The sequence below is a fragment of the Lichenostomus cassidix genome, unplaced genomic scaffold, assembly GCF_008360975.1.
Source record: "Lichenostomus cassidix isolate B80296 unplaced genomic scaffold, HeHo_3.0 HiC_scaffold_42, whole genome shotgun sequence".
Lineage (NCBI taxonomy): Eukaryota > Metazoa > Chordata > Aves > Passeriformes > Meliphagidae > Lichenostomus > Lichenostomus cassidix.
The window spans coordinates 511,800-533,562 of NW_028147241.1; the positions used below are offsets into that span (position 1 = coordinate 511,800).

At 48.6% G+C, this 21,763-nt stretch overlaps 2 protein-coding genes across 2 annotated transcripts in view; one reads left to right on the plus strand and one right to left on the minus strand.

Annotated features, from left to right (window-relative positions):
• Nucleotides 1-21,763, minus strand: part of LOC146424105 (uncharacterized) — a 261,931-nt gene that overhangs the window by 184,217 nt on the left and 55,951 nt on the right. The gene's annotated exons all lie outside the window — the stretch shown is intronic.
• Nucleotides 15,407-17,464, plus strand: LOC146424118 (uncharacterized). Its single transcript, XM_085043940.1, has 3 exons — nucleotides 15,407-16,538; nucleotides 16,602-17,185; nucleotides 17,444-17,464. The coding sequence occupies exons 1-3, from the start codon at nucleotides 15,407-15,409 to the stop codon at nucleotides 17,462-17,464; spliced, it is 1,737 nt and encodes a 578-aa protein (XP_084900066.1).

Here is a 21,763-nt window from a genome sequence, read left to right on the forward strand (position 1 = left end):
TTGGGGCACTGTCAGCACCTCCTGCTTCAGCCACTGCTTCTGCTGGCATTGAGAGCAACAACCAAATTGTGGCTGATCCTGAGGGAGCAGCAGCAGTGCCTGGAGCTGATCCCTGAGTCTGGGGCAGGGCTGGACAAATGACCCCACAGCAGCAGCAGCAGCAAATGGAGCTGACTTTGAGCACAGCCCCTGCCACTCTTGCCTCCTGTTTGCAGTGGTGTCACAGCAGCCTGAGGCACCTGGCAGCCCTCAGTGCCAGCAGGGACTTGAGATGGCAGCCCTGGGCTCCTGGAGGCTGTGCAAGGAACGGAGCTGGGCACTCCCTGTCCACATGGAGCTTGCAGATGGAAAAGGCTGCTGTGCCCAGGCAGCTCCAAGGGCAGAGAAATGAGGATCTCGAGCACTTGATCTGGGCCAGTTCCACAGTCCTGGGCAGCAGCCAGCGAGCAGAGGGGAAACAGAGGGCACAGCAAGAGGGACAAAAGCAGTCAAGTGCAGAGACTGGAGAGAGCCAGACCTGGCAGAAGGAGCAGCTGCTTCATTGCCCTCCTGAAGAAAGCTCTTGGCTGTTTAGGAGCACTGAAAGGCATGAAGGGCAGAGAGGAGTTGACACCAAGCAATGCTCCTGTTTTCACACCCTCCCCTCTCCGTGTCCCAGAAGGAATTAGATGAACTGTGTTTTTCTTTCTGGGTCGTCTCGTCCACCATGAGCAGCTTAGCGCCAGGAACTAAAGGGCCTGAAGCCTTAGGCCTCAAGAGCTGACCAAGAGGGAACTTTCTGAGCAAATTAATGCTGCTAACATGGACCAAACTGAATGCAGTAGGTAGAATTCTGGAATTATCAAATCCTTTCTGTTGGAAAAGACCTCTGAGCTTATCAAGCCCAGCCATTCACCCAGCACTCTCAGCCCAGCACTAAACCACATCCCTGAAGCGCCAAGGCCTGAACAAGAGGCCTGACTGAGGCCTGAACAACAGGCCCTGAGCCAAAGGTGACTTCTCCTTGAACCTTCCAACCAAAGGTTATCTTTGTATCCACTCATCAACAAAATATGCATGGCCATTAGCATTGTGATAGATGTATCCACTCATTAGTGGATCAGGTATTGACTTTTCTGTGTTTAGAAGCTAAACAAGGTCACAAAATCTGAAATCTGGCCTGGTTTGGGGGTGTATGGTCAAAGTCAACTCCCTTGGTTCCTCCTTGAGCCCTGGCCAGGCTTTGGGAGAATCCAAGAGGAGAGAATGAATCCAGATGTTCCTGAACTGGAAGTGCTGTCAGTTTGTTTGTTCAGCACTATCCAAGCTGAGGTTGGAAGCCTCACCTGTGTCTGGACACACCTGCAGGAATTCCCAGTGTCCAGAGTGGCTCTGCAGCCCTTGGCTGTGACAGCTTCCCCAGCTGATGTGTGGGTCTGGGTGATGGTAAAGTCTGAGGCTAACTGGTGATGGATCTTTCTAAATCCCTTCCACAATCTTTGTTAGGAATGATTGGATGCATTGCTGAGCTTCTCCCATTGTGATTCTTTGCCACTTTGAACTACAAGAAATTGCACTGATTCCTTCAGTTGGTGTCTGTGTCTTTGGTGCTGGCCCTGCCCACTGGTAAAACAAAATTGGCCTAGTGTGGCTGGAACACCACCAAATGACACTTTTTATATGTAAATGTAAGGAATCAGTCCTGTGCGAGGTTCCTGGATGGGAAGACCTTCCCTATGGTTTGCAGGCTCTGGAGTGGGCTGAGGTTGGAGCACTGTGTGAGCAATGGGGAAGTTGGTTAAAAGCAGCTGAACCACTGGATGTATTAAAATGCATCCAAAAATTGCAGTTCAAAAAAGGAAAAGAACTTGTGGGCTACGGAAGATGAGGATGAATTCTGTTAGCAGCATACTGGAAACAGCAGCAACAGAAGGAACAACTGTAGTTGGAATGCTCCTACATGGAGTGACAGAAGAAAGTTTTCATCCTGAGCTCAGATTTGTTTGTTCAAGTGAAATAATAATAATAATAATAATAATAGCAACACCAATAAAACCAACAACAATAATAATAAAATTATACATATATACTACAATAATATTTATATTTATATATAGTTTAAAATAATAATGTGAAATAATGCTAACAGTACTAATTTGTTAGCTTTGGCTGCTCAGGGATGTCACACCAAATATCCTACAGAATATGATTGACCAGAATCCAAAAGTCAGTGGGAAACTGCAAAATTGTTTATAATGAATAAAGGAGGAAGGGATGAAATTGGCAATTTTTATAGGATTTGCTGATACTGTGATGTGGAATGCTTTGTCTGTTACTGGGAAAAAGAAAGTGATTTACACTGCTGAGTTTTTCACATACCAGACTGTTCACAAGCTGCAGGGCTGTTTGAACAGATGAAGGGGTTTTTCAAAGAGCAGTTGAAGAAATGAGGAGATGAGAATGTGTCCCGATGGAGAACCCATCTGAGAGATGTGCTCCACATCCTTAACAATGAGCCCACTGGGGACATGGAAACCCTTGATGGGCATGGCTGCCCCCAGTTTGCAAATCAGCCATGGACAGTGAGAATTGGACATCCTGGGAAATTGTTCTGGATGTGATGGCCAATTACAGGGCCACCCCAGGCTGCAGGGTTGGATGTTTATGCATTGGAATTAATTAGGATAAATCTGAAGCAAATGACAGTTAATGATACCAAAACAGGAATTCAGATCCTCCAGGACACTTTGGTTTGGTAACTGCTTACTGGAGCTTGGCATTGAAAGGTGTTCATGTCATGGGAGGAGGAATTGATGCAGATTATCCAGGAGAAATTCAAGTAATTCTGTTAAACAATAGTGAACAAGATTGGATTATTCAACCCCATGACAGGGTAGGATCATCATTGATATTGTAGTTTTAAAAACAATTATGAAAAAAGGAGATCTACCTCAAATCTCTACTGCTTCTGGAGATAAAGGGTTTGAATCCAGCAGTCCTAATAATGGAGCCAAGATGTGGGTCCATAGGCCAATTGGCCCTCCTGAGCCAGCTGAAGTAACAGCTCTGGAGACATTAAACTAAAACACTGTTTGAATCCTGAAACCTGGGCAAGAACAATGGGAATATGTCCCTGCAGCCAAGTGTTGTATGGGAGAACAAGTAGATGTTATAGGATGCTGTTTTACAGATCCTGCCAGACCAAATCTCCCTGTTTGCCCCAACGTTCCCTTTGGAAAATGCTCTGATCCACAGGGCTCCATGTGAAGGCTGATGTGACACTGAGTGACTTCCACACGAATTCCAGCCAGAAGTCTGGAGCACCTCAAGGACTGGGACCTGGCAGCTCTCCAGCCGAAGGGGAAAGGACTCACCAAGCCTTGTTACCCACAGACACCACGGTGAAGCTGAACAGCAAAGGACCTTGGGGCATTATTCTGGAATTAAAAAGGAGCCAGCTCCATGGGCAATGGAATTATTGTTCCTAACTCAAATGAGATTGAAGAAAAAGAATGACTAACCTTGTCACTAAGGTACTGCTTATGTCTGTAAATTGTATGTTGGTAGTCAACCAGAATCTTTGCTTCCCAGAAACACCTCTGGAGTTTCACCAAGGGATTAGTCATGACAATTATTATGGAAAAGATAAAGATTAATGTAACTAAAATACTCAATGTAACTAATTGCTGGGTATGTTCTCAATTAATCTTGGGAGGAACAGGATTCCCTTGGAGGGCCCACGCTACAGGGTGACCAGAACTCTCTCACTGGGCTCTGACTCATAGTGGAGTCAGTGAAGGGATAATTAAACTGTGCTGTGGACCAGAGGAATACATTTATCAATTTTACAGGATTCACTAGGATTTGCCTTCAGGAGAAACCTACCCTGTTATAGCTAGAGGCCACAGTGTGAAAGGATTTCTGTGCTGGAACATCACTCACAATGTCAGTAGAGCTTGGGGTGCTGGGGCTGCTCAGGGTCACTGTTACACCACTCTCAGCTGCAGTGCCACCCTTTTGGGTACTTTGGCAACAATCACAGGGAGGAGTTGGGGCTATGAAAATATTTTCCACCCAAAGAATGCCTTTGATTTCAGAAAGCCAAAGATTCTGGATCACCCTGTGCCCCATGTGCATTGCCTTGTCCTATGGAGTTTACGTTAAGGAGCTAAATAGATAATTAGAAGAAGTAGGAAATGATACTGCTAAAATATTGAATAGCACATCCTATGAGCTCCAACAAACACAAATGGGAGCTGTGCAGAGCCACATGGCCTTGGATTATCTGTTTGCTGCCCAGGGAGGAGCCTGTGCTATTCTAGGACAGGAATGTTTCACTTGTATCAGTGATGGGTTTGAAGTCCAACAGTCAGGAATCACCTCGATAGAAAGAGCAGTAGAAGAATGGCAGAAAGAAGAAAATTCTTCTGGGTGGGCTTGGCTTGATGGCTGCCAAACTGGAGGCTGCTGTGAAATGCATTTGTGGCAGTCACTGTAATCATGGCAGTGTGTACACTTGGTGTGTTATGATTCCATGGTAGAGTTGTTGTAACACTTTGTGCTGAGAAATGGAGCACTGAGATTGTCTGAAAAGAGACACAGCCTCAAGAAAAAATGAGGATTTGATAAAAAACAGAGAATAGAAACCAATTAGGCATGTTTCAGAAGGATTGTCAATTATAGCCCTGAGTAATGAACTTGAACAGCATTTAATTGAAGAACAATTAGGTGTAATTGCCTTTACACCTAATACCTAAATCTTAGACTCTGTTATTGAAAGAATTGTTATGAAGGTTGTAGTTCATCTGTAGCTCAAAGGACCAATTGAAGTACCAAGGCCTGAACAATAGGCCCTGGGCCAAAGCTGACCTCTTGATTAACCTTCCAAACAAAGGTTATATTTGTATCTGCTCATTAAGAAAGCATTATTAGCAAAATGATCTATGTATCTGTTCACTGGTGAAACCTGAATTTACCTTTCTGTATTTAGAAACCAGACAATGCCACATCTGGCTTTGTTGGGGGTGTAGGATCAAAGTCAACTCCCTTGGTTCCTCCTTGAGCCCTGGCCAGGCTTTGGGAGAATCCAAGAGGAGAGAATGAATCCAGATGTTCCTGCACTGGAAGTGCTGTCAGTTTGTTTGTTCAGCACTGTCCAAGCTGAGGTTGGAAGCCTCACCTGTGGCTGGACACACCTGCAGGAATTCCCAGTGTCCAGAGTGGCTCTGCAGTCCTTGGCTGTGACAGCTTCCCCAGCTGATGTGTGGGTCTGGGTGATGGTAAAGTCTGAGGCTAACTGGTGATGGATCTTTCTAAATCATTATTGGCAATCTTTTGATTGGTGATGATTGGGTACATTGTTGATGAGCTTCTCCTTTTGTGATAATTTGCTAATGGTCATGTGCTTTGCTGAGCTTCTCATTTTGTAATTCTTTGCACTTTTGCATTATATAAATTATGCCAATTATATAAATTATGCCAATCCTTCCGTTGGTATCTGTGCCTTTGGTGCTCACCCTGCCCACCAGCAAAACAGGATCCCCTCCTGCCCAAGTGTTCCCTGGGAAGACAAAAACCATCACTCCAAATGTCCCCCCTTCCTCCTTGTTCCTCCCACTTTATACACTGAGCCTGATGTCCTGTGGTCTGGGATATCCCCAGGGTCAGCTGGGGTCACCTGTCCCCCTGTGTCCCCTCCCAAGCTCCCCCACACCCCCAGCCCCTCCCCAGCATGGCTGGACGAGGGACAGGAAAGGCCTTGGCTCTGTGCAAGCTCAGCGAGAATAAAACCATCTGTGTGTGATCAACCCTGTGCTCAGCACAGCCCCAAGCACAGCCCCAGGAAAGCCCTGGGAAGGAAATTCCCTCTGCCCCACCCAAAGCAGCACCCCATGGCCATCCAGCATCACCACAGCTCCACAGGCTGCTTTCTGACCGTGACAATCCCCATCCCAGCAGGGCAAAGGTTGTTTGCCATGGACCCAACCTCAGCAAAGTGTCTCCTGCAGGTTGTCATGGCATTGGAGAGTGGGAAGGGGGCTCTGTGCTGGTTGCCATGGCAACCTCTGTCCCAATGATGCCCTATGGTGGTTGCCATGGCACCCGAGTCCAGCAGGGTCTCAGTGCAAGTGTCCCTGGCATCAGCCCCTCCAAGGGGTTTCCATGGCAACTGCCATGACAGGTGACCCAGGTGTGGTGTCCCAGCGATGGTTGCCATGGAAACAGTCCCCAGCACTGACCCTTTCTGTCTGGCTGACCTGGCCTTTGGCCCTGGCACTGGGCTTTGCTGCTGGTTCCGCGGCGCCTGCCCAGCCAGCGCGGCACAGGGCAGGTGGCCATGGCACAAACCCCAGCCATGGATCCCCTGTGCCTCTGGGCAGTGACACCAGCCCTGAGCAATGGGCTGCTGCCGTGGGGTCACTGAAGTGGCCATGGCAACAGCCCCTTGCAATGGCCCAGTGCAGGTTGGCATGAGAATCCACCCTCACAGCTGGCCCAGGGCAGGGCTGCAGTGCCCTTCCCAGCAGCCTGGCTGCACACAAGCACTTCCAGGGCTCTCTGCATTTCCCTTCCCCTCACTCTTGGCTCACTCACACACCTCTCAACGATCCCCTTGGTGCTTTGATCTGAGAGGAGTTGAAAGCTTGTCTGTCCTTCAGCAGTTGCTCTAATTCTGCCTTCAGCCAACTCTGGATTTGTGTTTATTGCAGAACTTCAAATGTGTCTGAAACATTCCTTGCAGGGTTCTGCCTTGGGGAAGGGGAACCTCCTTGGTGGCAGCTTGGGCTTGGCACACACTTGAGGAGGGTGTCTGTTTTCAGTGGGGAAACTTAGGAGTTTGAGATTGCTTCAAAAAATAATATATGAAAACCCCTCTTTGCTTGAGTGCAGCCAGTTGTGCAAGCAAAGCAGGTCCCAGGTGAGTGAGGAGAGACAGGATGGGGTTGGGCTTTGAGGACCAGGGTTGTCCCCACTCAGACATCAAGGCACAGCTTCTCTGACCAAGCCAGACCTCCTTAGGGGAGACCCTGGATCAATGTCAGTCACAGAATGCTGCAATCACCTCTTCTCTACAGGGAAAAATAAACCCTTTAAACTAGGAATTTAGATTTATTAGATACTCCTTGAAATATCTCTCCGTAACTAAAAAAAACCCCAGTTTTCTAATGAACTGCAGTAGACCAGAGGAAAATCAAGGCAGAGCCATGGTTTGTTCGGAGTCTGGATCAGCCCAAGGCTTTGTGTGCCAAGGCAGAGCCAGGCAGGACGCAGAGCTGTCAGGGAAGGAAGGGGCCAGCGAGGTGGGGCAGCCGGGGGATGACGACAGCCTGCAGGGACAGAGGCACAGGGCATGGACAGCGTAGGACCGCCTGGGCTGGAGAGGGCAGAGGGATGTGCAGGAGCTGCAAGGCCCTGACAGAGCCAACTTGTGCAGCACTTTGGCCATAGCTGCTGTCCCTGGCCCTGAGGCCAGCAGGACACAAGTGACCCTTGCAGCCCTGGGGTCTCATGGCCTGCGTGTCCCTGCCCAGCAGCCTGGCAGAGGCCACCCCATGGTCCTGCCCTTGCCATTGCACATCCCCACATGCCAGTGCCCTGGGAAGAGCCCTGAGCACTGAAGGAGGGACAGGATCTGCCTTGCCAGGGGCTGGGGCTCAGGGCTTGGCCCTTTGGATTCATGAAACACATCCAGGTTGGCTCAGCATCAGAGACACCTTTGCCTTGCTTGTCCCCACCTGCCAGCACTGCCTGCAGTGTTCTGCTCCAACTGCACCCTGGGGACATGTTGGAGCCTGGCTCGCAGAGCGAGGCCATATCAATATGTTTCTTAAGATCAATTCAAACTGTGTGACGAACTCTGAAGACTCTTTCCCAGGAGATAACGAAACGTAAAGAGCCAAGAATGGGAGCATCATAAAAGAATGTTAAATGAGATAAAGCAGTCACATAGACAGAGCTTTAGCTAATGCTTAGAGTGCATGATTAAAAGTTTATAACCAATTAGCGAGTTAGCTTAGGCGCATGAACAGTACCTTTTATCCAATCATATGTACCAGTGTGTGGAGTGAACAGTGCTTTTGTCTACAATAATGCTTGCTTCCTGAAAATAAACAACATTACACCCTTCATCTCTGGGAGGACGTGTGCTTTAGATCGGGTGACCCCCAAATGGGACACTTTCTCAGTCATGTCCCTCAGTGGAACTCATTAACACTACAAGGAACTTCAATGTTTCTATTTATGTTTCACTTCTTGAGAAGTTTTTTGCACACACTCTGAGGCACTGAGTGTGATGCAAACAGCACCAAAGCCCCGCGAGGGTCATTCCAGTGCCTGTGCTGTTGCTGTGCTGCTGAGCTGGGCTGGGCTCCTGGCACAGAGGAGCTCCTGGCAAGCGGCAGCGCTGCAGAGAGACAGCACTGCCCAGGAGCAGCTCCTGTGCACAGCCCAGCAGGGCTGGGGCACTGCCAGGCCATCTCAGGGACACCAGCAGGGCACACCCAGAGCTCACAGGTGCTCAGCATTGGCAGGGGCTGTGCCATGGCCCAGAGGGGGCTGTGTCATAGCCATGGGCACCTCTGGGGCTGTGTCAGAGAGCCTCAGAGCAGCTGTGATGTCAGAAAGGAGCTGTGTGACGTCACAGAGTGGGTTGTGCGAGGTCATGGAGCAGCTATGGCATCATAGAGGGGACTGTGTGACATCACAGATCAGCCTGTGACATCACAGTGTGGCTGTATGGCATCCCAGGTTGGCTGTGAGGTCACAGAGTGGGTTGAGACATCACAGAGCTGGCTGTGACATCATAGACTGGGCTGTGAAATCACCGGTCGGTTGTGTGACATCATTGGGCAGGATGTAATGTCACGTGGTGGTGATGTGACATCATAAAGCAGGCTGTGGCACAGAGTGGGTTGTGACATCACAAAGAGGGCTGTGCGGCTGCAGAGCAGACTCTGCCATCATAGAGGATGGCTCTGTCGGACATCAGAGAGCAGGATGTGACATCACAGTGTGGCTTTGTAACATCATGGAGCAGGCTGTGTGATGTCACAGAGAAGGCTGTGAAATCACAGAGTGGCTTGTGACATACAGGATTGCTGGGTGACATCCCAGCTGGGTTGTGACATCTCAGAGGAGGTTGTGATGTCGCAGAATGCTGGTGTGACACCCGAGGGCAGATTGTTTGACATCACAGTGGGAACTGTGACATCCCAGAACGGCTCTGTGACATCACAGGTTGCTATATGACATCACAGGGGAGCTGTGTGAGGTCACTGGGGAGGTCACTCCACCCCAGCCCCCCCTCACAGTTTCCCCCAGAGAAGTCCAACGCTGCTCGTGCACAGCAGGGTCCCCTGTCCCCCCAGGTCCCTCCTGCCCCCCAGTGCCACAGCCTCCCCCAGAGGATGTTCCACCAGACAGACCCCCAGAGCCTGACACAGGGACAGGGGGGACAGGGCCCTGGGGGCTGGGAGAGGGGGACAGGGACCCCCCAGCAGTGTCCCCGTGTCCCCCACGGTGAGAGCCTGGCCCGGGGCTCCTTCACCCTCTTACGAATGAGGGCTTGAGAGCACTTAAAAAATCCCCGGCAAGGGATCAGCAAAAATCAGGTTTAATGTTAAGTGACAGCATGAGAAAATTCCTTGGCAAGAGTCACTCTGCTCCTGACTGGACAGTTCAGGCACACCAAGGGAAAAAAGCAACAATGAAACCAAGGAATTTCAGGCAATCAAACCAGAAATGAACTGAGAACTGGCACTGTGTGTGTGTGTGGGTGCCTCTGAAAAAAGACAGTGAGGGAAGAGATCAGTATGGCCTAAAAGCCTGAGAGCCCTCAAACTCAACAGAACTTCACTTATACTGTAACCTAAACTTATATCTTAAAATTAATAACTTATTAGAAGAACAGCTCTTAACTGTATTTAACCTAACTTATAACCAATGATGTAACAATTGAACAGAGGAAGAGTATTTCACTTAGCTGATAGCTTCTATTAAAGATGGAACTACAGTAATGCAATTCACAAAGCACTGTCACAGCAAACTCTAACCCATCCAATTTCAAGTTATCCAGATTTTGAGAAGAGGAAGTCAGGAGAAAATAGAGAGAGAGAGATTGAGATCCACAGTCAGGGCCTTGGATCCAGCTCCATCTCAGCTGCTGCGAGCTCCGGGGCCGTGGGACATGTCAGTGTCACACCTGTGTCACAGCCTTTACCTGCTCTGCTCCCTCTCACAGGTGGGGCTTTTGGGGTGCCAGGGGCTTGGCATCCACTTTGGGGCTGGAGCAGAGGCTGCAGTGGCTGGGCTGGGCCAGTGACCAAATGCCCCACCTACGCAGTGTAGGACCGCCTGGGCTGGAGAGGGCAGAGGGATGTGCAGGAGCTGCAAGGCCCTGACAGAGCCAACTTGTGCAGCACTTTGGCCATGGCTGCTGTCCCTGGCCCTAAGGCCAGCAGGACACAAGTGACCCTTGCAGCCCTGGGGCCTCATGGCCTCCTTGTCCCTGCCCAGCAGCCTGGCAGAGGCCACCCCATGGTCCTGCCCTTGCCATTGCACATCCCCACATGCCAGTGCCCCGGGAAGAGCCCTGAGCACTGAAGGAGGGACAGGATCTGCCTTGCCAGGGGCTGGGGCTCAGGGCTTGGCCCTTTGGATTCATGAAACACATCCAGGTTGGCTCAGCATCAGAGACACCTTTGCCTTGCTTGTCCCCACCTGCCAGCACTGCCTGCAGTGTTCTGCTCCAACTGCAGCCTGGGGACATGTTGGAGCCTGGCTCGCAGAGCGAGGCCATATCAATATGTTTCTTAAGCTCAATTCAAGCTGTGTGACTGACTCTGAAGACTCTTTCCCAGGAGATAACGAAACGTAAAGAGCCAAGAATGGAGCATCATAAAAGAATGTTAAACAAGATAAAGCAGTCACATAGACAGAGCTTTAGCTAATGCCTAGAGAGCGTGATTAAAAGTTTATAACCAATTAGCGAGTTAGTTTAGGTGCGTGAACAGTACCTTTTATCCAATCATATGTACCAGTGTGTGGCGTGAACAGTGCTTTTGTCTATAATAATGCTTGCTCCCTGAAAATAAACAACATTACACCCTTTATCTCTGGGAGGACGTGTGCTTTAGTTCGGGTGACCCCCAAATGGGACACTTTCTCAGTCACGTCCCTCAGTGGAACTCATTAACACTACAAGGAACTTCAATGTTTCTATTTATGTTTGACTTCTTGAGAAGTTATTTGCACACACTCTGAGGGACCGAGTGTGATGCAAACAGCACCAAAGCCCCGCGAGGGTCATTCCAGTGCCTGTGCTGTTGCTGTGCTGCTGAGCTGGGCTGGGCTCCTGGCACAGAGGAGCTCCTGGCAAGCGGCAGCGCTGCAGAGAGACAGCTCTGCCCAGGAGCAGCTCCTGTGCACAGCCCAGCAGGGCTGGGGCACTGCCAGGCCATCTCAGGGACACCAGCAGGGCACACTCAGAGCTCACGGGTGCTCAGCACTGGCAGGGGCTGTGCCATGGCCCAGAGGGGGCTGTGTCATAGCCATGGGCACCTCTGGGGCTGTGTCAGAGCAGCTGTGATGTCAGAAAGGCGCTGTGTGACGTCACAGAGTGTGTTGTGCGAGGTCATGGGGCAGGTATGGCATCATAGAGCAGACTGTGTGACATCACAGATCAGCCTGTGACATCACATTGTGGCTGTATGGCATCCCAGGTTGGCTGTGAGGTCACAGAGGGCTGTGAGGTCTCAGAGTGGGTTGAGACATCACAGAGCTGGCTGTGACATCATAGACTGGGCTGTGAAATCACCGGTCGGTTGTATGACATCATTGGGCAGGATGTAATGTCACGTGGTGGTGATGTGACATCATAAAGCAGGCTGTGACACAGAGTGGGTTGTGACATCACAAAGAGGGCTGTGCGGCTGCAGAGCAGACTCTGCCATCATAGAGGATGGCTCTGTTGGACATCAGAGAGCAGGATGTGACATCACAGTGTGGCTTTGTAACATCATGGAGCAGGCTGTGTGATGTCACAGAGAAGGCTGTGAAATCACAGAGTGGCTTGTGACATCACAGGGTTGCTGGGTGACATCCCAGCTGGGTTGTGACATCATAGAGCAGGTTGTGATGTCGCAGAATGCTGGTGTGACACCTGAGGGCAGATTGTTTGACATCACAGTGGGAACTGTGACATCCCAGAACGGCTCTGTGACATCACAGGTTGCTATATGACATCACAGGGGAGCTGTGTGAGGTCACTGGGGAGGTCACTCCACCCCAGCCCCCCCTCACAGTTTCCCCCAGAGAAGTCCAACGCTGCTCGTGCACAGCAGGGTCCCCTGTCCCCCCAGGTCCCTCCTGCCCCCCAGTGCCACAGCCTCCCCCAGAGGATGTTCCACCAGACAGACCCCCAGAGCCTGACACAGGGACAGGGGGGACAGGGCCCTGGGGGCTGGGAGAGGGGGACAGGGACCCCCCAGCAGTGTCCCCGTGTCCCCCACGGTGAGAGCCTGGCCCGGGGCTCCTTCACCCTCTTATGAATGAGGGCTTGAGAGCACTTAAAAAATCCCCGGCAAGGGATCAGCAAAAATCAGGTTTAATGTTAAGTGACAGCATGAGAAAATTCCTTGGCAAGAGTCACTCTGCTCCTGACTGGACAGTTCAGGCACACCAAGGGAAAAAAGCAACAATGAAACCAAGGAATTTCAGGCAATCAAACCAGAAAGGAACTGAGAACTGGCACTGTGTGTGTGTGTGGGTGCCTCTGAAAAAAGACAGTGAGGGAAGAGATCAGTATGGCCTAAAAGCCTGAGAGCCCTCAAACTCAACAGAACTTCACTTATACTGTAACCTAAACTTATATCTTAAAATTAATAACTTATTAGAAGAACGGCACTTAACTGTATTTAACCTAACTTATAACCAATGATCTAAGAATTTAACAGAGGAAGAGTATTTCACTTAGCTGATAGCTTCTATTAAAGATGGAACTACAGTAATGCAATTCACAAAGCACTGTCACAGCAAACTCTAACCCATCCAATTTCAAGTTATCCAGATTTTGAGAAGAGGAAGTCAGGAGAAAATAGAGAGAGAGAGATTGAGATCCACAGTCAGGGCCTTGGATCCAGCTCCATCTCAGCTGCTGCGAGCTCCGGGGCCGTGGGACATGTCAGTGTCACACCTGTGTCACAGCCTTTACCTGCTCTGCTCCCTCTCACAGGTGGGGCTTTTGGGGTGCCAGGGGCTTGGCATCCACTTTGGGGCTGGAGCAGAGGCTGCAGTGGCTGGGCTGGGGCAGTGACCAAATGCCCCACCTACGCAGTGTAGGACCGCCTGGGCTGGAGAGGGCAGAGGGATGTGCAGGAGCTGCAAGGCCCTGACAGAGCCAACTTGTGCAGCACTTTGGCCATGGCTGCTGTCCCTGGCCCTAAGGCCAGCAGGACACAAGTGACCCTTGCAGCCCTGGGGCCTCATGGCCTCCTTGTCCCTGCCCAGCAGCCTGGCAGAGGCCACCCCATGGTCCTGCCCTTGCCATTGCACATCCCCACATGCCAGTGCCCCGGGAAGAGCCCTGAGCACTGAAGGAGGGACAGGATCTGCCTTGCCAGGGGCTGGGGCTCAGGGCTTGGCCCTTTGGATTGATGAAACACATCCAGGTTGGCTCAGCATCAGAGACACCTTTGCCTAGCTTGTCCCCACCTGCCAGCACTGCCTGCAGTGTTCTGCTCCAACTGCAGCCTGGGGACATGTTGGAGCCTGGCTCACAGAGCGAGGCCATATCAATATGTTTCTTAAGCTCAATTCAAGCTGTGTGACCGACTCTGAAGACTCTTTCCCAGGAGATAACGAAACGTAAAGAGCCAAGAAAGGGAGCATCATAAAAGAATGTTAAACGAGATAAAGCAGTCACATAGACAGAGCTTTAGCTAATGCTTAGAGAGCGTGATTAAAAGTTTATAACCAATTAGCGAGTTAGTTTAGGCACATGAACAGTACCTTTTATCCAATCATATGTACCAGTGTGTGGCGTGAACAGTGCTTTTGTCTATAATAACGCTTGCTTCCTGAAAATAAATGACATTACACCCTTTATCTCTGGGAGGACGTGTGCTTTAGTTCGGGTGACCCCCAAATGGGACACTTTCTCAGTGTAAGGGTCGATCCAAGAATCGAGTTCTGTCTCAACATTTCTCATCAGAAATTACAGGTGCAGGACTTATGCAGAGGAATGCTGTGTACTTGCCTAAGGCTGGTGCGGAGCGAATGCTTCGTGCCCGCCTAAGGTAGTACGGAACGAATGCTTTGTGCCTACCCAGAGCTGATACGGAGCGAATGCTTTGTACCTGCCTAAGGTGGTACAGAATGAAGACTTTGCACCTGCCTGAGTTGATACAGAACAAAGGCCTTGTGCCTGCCAATGTGGGTATGTGACGAAGGCTTTGCACCCGTTGCCCTGACACCCATTGTGAAAAACCTGCCGACCATGCCTCGGACTCTCCTCCCTTGACCCTACCAAGTGGAGATTGGCAAATCTCCACAAGAATTAAGGGGGAGCAAAGGCGGGTGGCAAGGAGGGACCAGGTGTATGGACTAGCATAAAAGACAGCTTTGGAGTGGCTGAACTCCGAAGATCTTCCCCACCGAAAGATCACATCGATCTTTGCAGAGGCCAAGGAACGCCGACTGAACGGGACTCCAGGGACGCCGGACGTCTGTGGACCCGTGGTGGTAGCTATAGTCCCCTTTCCTTCCCTTTCCTCCCCATCTTTTCCCAATTTTCTCTCTTTCTCTCTCTATCGCAGGCCGCTTTACAGGCCAAATTAATAAAGTTCCCCCTTGGATTGAAATTTAACTCCCTTGACTTGTTGCATTTTGTGTTTTCTTTTCCTTTTTGCACTCTGAGATCGTAGCTGGTATGAACCATCACGCGTCTGCTTACGAGTGGACCGTGACATAAATTGGCGTCACGGACAGGATCCTGATAGAGGCTGAGGGACAAAACCCCTCGAAACTCATTTTTTGAGGACTCTATTGGGATTCCGGCTATCAGAACTTAGAGTGCAAAAAGAAGGGGAGTTAAATTTTTGTTTTAGTGACACCTGAGAAAGGGTAAGAGTGGCCATTGGCAAGTATCTAACTTTCTCAAGTAGATTTGAGCTGTTTTTTGTTGTTTTTGAAGTTGTTTTGTTTTAGGATTAAGAATTTGTTTCTCAAGTGAATTTTGAGCTGTTGTTGCATTGTTTTTGGAGTTGTTTTGTTTCAGGATAGATTTTGAGCTGTTTTTTGTTGTTATATTGTTTTTAGGTTGTCTGGTTTCTGAATCAGGATAGAGAGAAATGTTTCTCAAGTGGATTTGAGTTGTTTTTGTTGTTGGTTTTGTTGTTGGTTTTATTTCTGAGTCAGGATAAGGAGAAAGATGTCTGGCAAACAGGAGAAGAGAGATTCTCAGTTGGTGGATGATAAAAATGTATTATTAACATTTTTGGCTAAATATGGTGCTCGACCCTCTCCTATTGGGGAAGATTGGGCTCGAGAGAATTGGAAAAATATGCAGAGTATAGTAGATCGGATTTCTCTGCTACAGAATGAGGCTAAGGTTAAGTTTTTACTACCAGGAAAAAGCAAGACAATAGTCTGTTCTGTTTTGGGTGCCAGCTTGATCGCAGCCATTGAAGACCATCATAGGCAGCGTAGTAATGAAGGAAAAATCATAGAATCCTTAGAAAACCTGGTGCGTTGTCACCAAACAACAATTTCCAAACTGGAAAAGGAATTAGAGTGCAAGGAAGAAGAAAACCATTCCTTAAGGGCTGCTCTTGAAGTAAATCACACTAATTCACAGACCACTAGTTCACAGAATATAGCATCATCAGGATCAATTAACCTGATGTATCCACAGAAGGAATTGGAACAGATGACAAAATTTGATGAAAATCCCCCTTATTTAAGACCCTTATTCAAAACTGAATTTTCTTACCCTAATAATGAAGATACTGACCCCCACATAATCACCAAGGAAACGCCCTATTCTGCCACTAAACTAGCCAAGTTCAAAAGGGAATATGGGCATCTTATCAAAGAATCTGAAACAGAATATGTGTCTTTAACTGGGGGTGATCAAATACAATTGAGTGAAAAGGAGGCTGAGGGTTACTGGGGCCACGGAGTTTTCTTAACAACAGGTGATCACCGAGCCCCATGGTCTCCAACTCAGTGTGCTGCTTACTGGGCTGGAGGGTTAAACCCTCTGGACAGGGGAGACCCCTTGGCAATAATAGGCACAGCTGACCAATTACTAGAAAGTGTACACAAAGCTGCTTGCCTACAAATGATACATGAGAGAAAACTAATTCTTGGATGTGAATTACCAATGATGTTATCTGTTAACCCTGAAATTATGACTGCCTTAATAAGGGGACTGCCTGAATCACTCAAAACCACAGAGACAAGTCTCCAGAAGACCACAGCATCAATGAGTCCTGTGGAGCGGTCGCAGATTCTTATGTGCAGAGGTGATAATAGCAGAAATACAGGCAGTACCAATACAGACTCTTACACAAATTCCTCTGACTTTTCAACACCAGCCCTGCCAGGTAACAGACCTCACCCTAGACCTAAAGTCTGGACATGGGGGGAGGTAACACAAGAATTAGTTGATTACAGTAGAAAATACTGTCTGATAAGGCCTCTAGAAGAGAGATCAAGAGGTATCCAGCAAGTAGGAGTTAAAAATGCACTGCCCTGCCCCAGCAAAACTATGGATGTTGCCAAGGAACTGTCACAGCCTAAACCCCTTTCTGTCCAACTTGATTGGTGGCGTTTAGGACTTAAAAAAGGAATTCCTAGAGATTTGATGGATGGTTTACCTTTAGAAAAATTGTGCAAACGGGTAACTCAGTGGCGTGTGACAAAACCACCTTCCTCTGTGAAAGAAAGTGCACCCGTCGCAGCTTCTGCCCCCCCTTTCGTGGATGGTGCAGACAAGACATCAAAGCAAACCTTTTTCTCCAGAACAGGGAAACTAGGATCTCCATTTCCTAGTGGTGGGCAGGGAAATGGAGAATGGATCTATGTTAAACAGCTCACCAAAACAGAAAAAGGAGATGTGTTAATAACAGCTATTGTGGGATTTTATTCTTGGAGTTTTAAGGATGCTGAGAAAAGGTATACTGCTTGGGAGAAAGGCTTGTTTGTGGTAAGCCTTGCTTTCATTGTAGTCGATGCACAGATTGAGCATTTCTGCGATGTGTTTTCTGTAACAGAAGTAACCTCAAAGAATCTTTCTATCCAAGAAACAGAGAGTCTGGATATCAACCAAGATAAACCTGCCTCAGTCATCCGGGTGGCCCCTCCTTTTTCCCAACACCAAACAATAAATGCCTGGTTTATTGTTCCATCATTTTAATTCCCTTTTGCCTGAAAAGGGCAAGGTCTCTATTTTTTGTTTTTGCAGGAGAACGCCGTGGGACTTTAAGAATTTCTATAGAAGAAATATGAATGAAAATTAAAGACTTAAATCTGAAAATGGCCTACAAAATTTTCATTAGATTGTTCATACTTTTCTGCATTACACCTTCTTCCTATAACCAAAATAATAATGAATTGCCTTGATCTCAAGCCTTCATAGAATATTCTAACTCTTCCAGAAATTATCCCAAAAATAACAATCCAAAATTTGGCTGTAGTCGTAATGCATGATGGCAAAATTTACCATTTGTCTGATTGGGTCTGGGATAAAAATGAGTGGGTTAGAACCCTACCCGGTATCATTGATGAAAAAATTCAAGTGGAATGCAGAAAAGTGGAACCTGGTTTTCAATACCATTTATAATTGGAAATACCAGCCAACAACAAATATTATTTAAACCAGAATGGTCTCTCAAAAAGGTTGCTCCCTTTTCTCCTGGAGATGTATGTCGAAGAGACCTGACTGGTGTTTTTAGGAACTAGATTGGGGATTCTAAATAGCATTGATTCAGAGATATTATTGAATAAATTGGCTACTGCAACTTTTGATCTGACAAAAATGCAACAGCCCTTAAGGAGGCATTTTTCCTACAGAAATCCAAAAAAATAAATTGGGATAGTGCTAACAATTTTGAAAAGAACCTCCAATCTTGGTGGAAGTTGGTAAATTTTACCTATAATCATGTTAATAACACTGTTACAGCTTACGCATTAACTATTCACAATGCTTCAGTATCTTTGATTTATCCCATTTTCACATTAGGCTTGAACCACAATGGAACTACACTCTATCCGTTCGAGCATACAGCATGGGCCCAAAAGGTGAATGATAAATGGCAAATGATAGACCTGGAATCCTGCATTGTGTGGGAACAACTGTAAAAATAACACCATCAGAACACGAGATTTTTTGTTTAGACACTGACCAAAACGTTTGCCATTTTGAAGTTCATCCTGATGTTAACCCTAAAACTGTAATAATCTATATCGGCAAAGGTTGTGCGTGCTTAAGAACTGTTTGTAGTAATATCACAGTAGGAAATGTAGTAGCTTATACCAATAATCATACGAATTTTTGTGTTTGTAATTTTACTGAAATCATGGGGTGTGACTTCTCTTACTCAGCTCCAGTCACTTCCCACCAAATTCTGAAATCTGATTTCATATTGATTCATATTGAGCAAGCTGCATGGCAAAAAAGTAATGTAAAAATCTTTCCTATCTTGTTTCCCTTCCTTCCCTTCTTTCCCCTTCCCCCATCCTTAGTGTTACCACCATGTGGTCCCGAAGACAACTCATCCAGAAGACACCTCATCACAAAGAAAGACAACTCACCCAGAAGACAACTCATCATGAAGAAGACAACTGGTCCTGAAGATAAATGTTGAGCCACCGGGTGGTGTAAGGGTCGATCCAAGAATCGAGTTCTGTCTCAACATTTCTCATCAGAAATTACAGGTGCAGGACTTATGCAGAGGAATGCTGTGTACTTACCTAAGGCTGGTGCGGAGCGAATGCTTCGTGCCCGCCTAAGGTAGTACGGAACGAATGCTTTGTGCCTACCCAGAGCTGATACGGAGCGAATGCTTTGTACCTGCCTAAGGTGGTACAGAATGAAGACTTTGCACCTGCCTGAGTTGATACAGAACAAAGGCCTTGTGCCTGCCAATGTGGGTATGTGACGAAGGCTTTGCACCCGTTGCCCTGACACCCATTGTGAAAAACCTGCCGACCATGCCTCGGACTCTCCTCCCTTGACCCTACCAAGTGGAGATTGGCAAATCTCCACAAGAATTAAGGGGGAGCAAAGGCGGGTGGCAAGGAGGGACCAGGTGTATGGACTAGCATAAAAGACAGCTTTGGAGTGGCTGAACTCCGAAGATCTTCCCCACCGAAAGATCACATCGATCTTTGCAGAGGCCAAGGAACGCCGACTGAACGGGACTCCAGGGACGCCGGACGTCTGTGGACCCGTGGTGGTAGCTATAGTCCCCTTTCCTTCCCTTTCCTCCCCATCTTTTCCCAATTTTCTCTCTTTCTCTCTCTATCGCAGGCCGCTTTACAGGCCAAATTAATAAAGTTCCCCCTTGGATTGAAATTTAACTCCCTTGACTTGTTGCATTTTGTGTTTTCTTTTCCTTTTTGCACTCTGAGATCGTAGCTGGTATGAACCATCACGCGTCTGCTCATGAGTGGACCGTGACACTCAGTCATGTCCCTCAGTGGAACTCAGTAACACTACAAGGAACTTCAATGTTTCTATTTATGTTTGACTTTTTGAGAAGTTATTTGCACACACTCTGAGGGACTGAGTGTGATGCAAACAGCACCAAAGCCCCGCGAGGGTCATTCCAGTCCCTGTGCTGTTGCTGTGCTGCTGAGCTGGGCTGGGCTCCTGGCACAGAGGAGCTCCTGGCAAGCGGCAGCGCTGCAGAGAGACAGCTCTGCCCAGGAGCAGCTCCTGTGCACAGCCCAGCAGGGCTGGGGCACTGCCAGGCCATCTCAGGGACACCAGCAGGGCACACCCAGAGCTCACAGGTGCTCAGCATTGGCAGGGGCTGTGCCATGGCCCAGAGGGGGCTGTGTCATAGCCAAGGGCACCTCTGGGGCTGTGTCAGAGAGCCTCAGAGCAGCTGTGATGTCAGAAAGGAGCTGTGTGACGTCACAGAGTGTGTTGTGCGAGGTCATGGAGCAGGTATGGCATCATAGAGGGGACGATGTGACATCACAGATCAGCCTATAACATCACAGCGTGGCTGTATGACATGCCAGGTTGGCTGTGAGGTCACAGAGGGCTGTGACATCACAGAATGCGTTGAGACAGAGCTGGCTGTGACATCATAGACTGGGCTGTGAAATCACCGGTTGGTTGTGTGACATCATTGGGCAGGATGTAATGTCACACGGTGGTGATGTGACATCATAAAGCAGGCTGTGGCACAGAGTGGGTTGTGACATCACAAAGAGGGCTGTGCGGCTGCAGAGCAGACTCTGCCATCATAGAGGATGGCTCTGTCGGACATCAGAGAGCAGGATGTGACATCACAGTGTGGCTTTGTAACATCATGGAGCAGGCTGTGTGATGTCACAGAGAAGGCTGTGAAATCCCAGAGTGGCTTGTGACATCACAGGGTTGCTGGGTGACATCCCAGCTGGGTTGTGACATCTCAGAGGAGGTTGTGATGTCGCAGAATGCTGGTGTGACACCCGAGGGCAGATTGTTTGACATCACAGTGGGAACTGTGACATCCCAGAACGGCTCTGTGACATCACAGGTTGCTATATGACATCACAGGGGAGCTGTGTGAGGTCACTGGGGAGGTGACTCCACCCCAGCCCCCCCTCACAGTTTCCCCCAGAGAAGTCCAACGCTGCTCGTGCACAGCAGGGTCCCCTGTCCCCCCAGGTCCCTCCTGCCCCCCAGTGCCACAGCCTCCCCCAGAGGATGTTCCACCAGATCAACCACCAGAGCCTGACACAGGGACAGGGGGGACAGGTCCGTGGGGGCTGGGAGAGGGGGACAGGGACCCCCCAGCAGTGTCCCCGTGTCCCCCACGGTGAGAGCCTGGCCCGGGGCTCCTTCACCCTCTTACGAATGAGGGCTTGAGAGCACTTAAAAAATCCCCGGCAAGGGATCAGCAAAAATCAGGTTTAATGTTAAGTGACAGCATGAGAAAATTCCTTGGCAAGAGTCACTCTGCTCCTGACTGGACAGTTCAGGCACACCAAGGGAAAAAAGCAACAATGAAACCAAGGAATTTCAGGCAATCAAACCAGAAAGGAACTGAGAACTGGCACTGTGTGTGTGTGTGGGTGCCTCTGAAAAAAGACAGTGAGGGAAGAGATCAGTATGGCCTAAAAGCCTGAGAGCCCTCAAACTCAACAGAACTTCACTTATACTGTAACCTAAACTTATATCTTAAAATTAATAACTTATTAGAAGAACGGCACTTAACTGTATTTAACCTAACTTATAACCAATGATCTAAGAATTTAACAGAGGAAGAGTATTTCACTTAGCTGATAGCTTCTATTAAAGATGGAACTACAGTAATGCAATTCACAAAGCACTGTCACAGCAAACTCTAACCCATCCAATTTCAAGTTATCCAGATTTTGAGAAGAGGAAGTCAGGAGAAAATAGAGAGAGAGAGATTGAGATCCACAGTCAGGGCCTTGGATCCAGCTCCATCTCAGCTGCTGCGAGCTCCGGGGCCGTGGGACGTGTCAGTGTCACACCTGTGTCACAGCCTTTACCTGCTCTGCTCCCTCTCACAGGTGGGGCTTTTGGGGTGCCAGGGGCTTG

Bases quoted from the DNA above. Each gene is read 5' to 3' on its own strand.
- LOC146424118 (XM_085043940.1), top strand. From the start codon at position 15,407: ATGTCTGGCAAACAGGAGAAGAGAGATTCTCAGTTGGTGGATGATAAA. The intron at 16,539-16,601 runs ACTCTTACACAA...GACCTCACCCTA, and splicing joins TACAGGCAGTACCAATACAG to GACCTAAAGTCTGGACATGG. The intron at 17,186-17,443 runs GTAAGCCTTGCT...TTGTTTTTGCAG, and splicing joins GGGAGAAAGGCTTGTTTGTG to GAGAACGCCGTGGGACTTTA.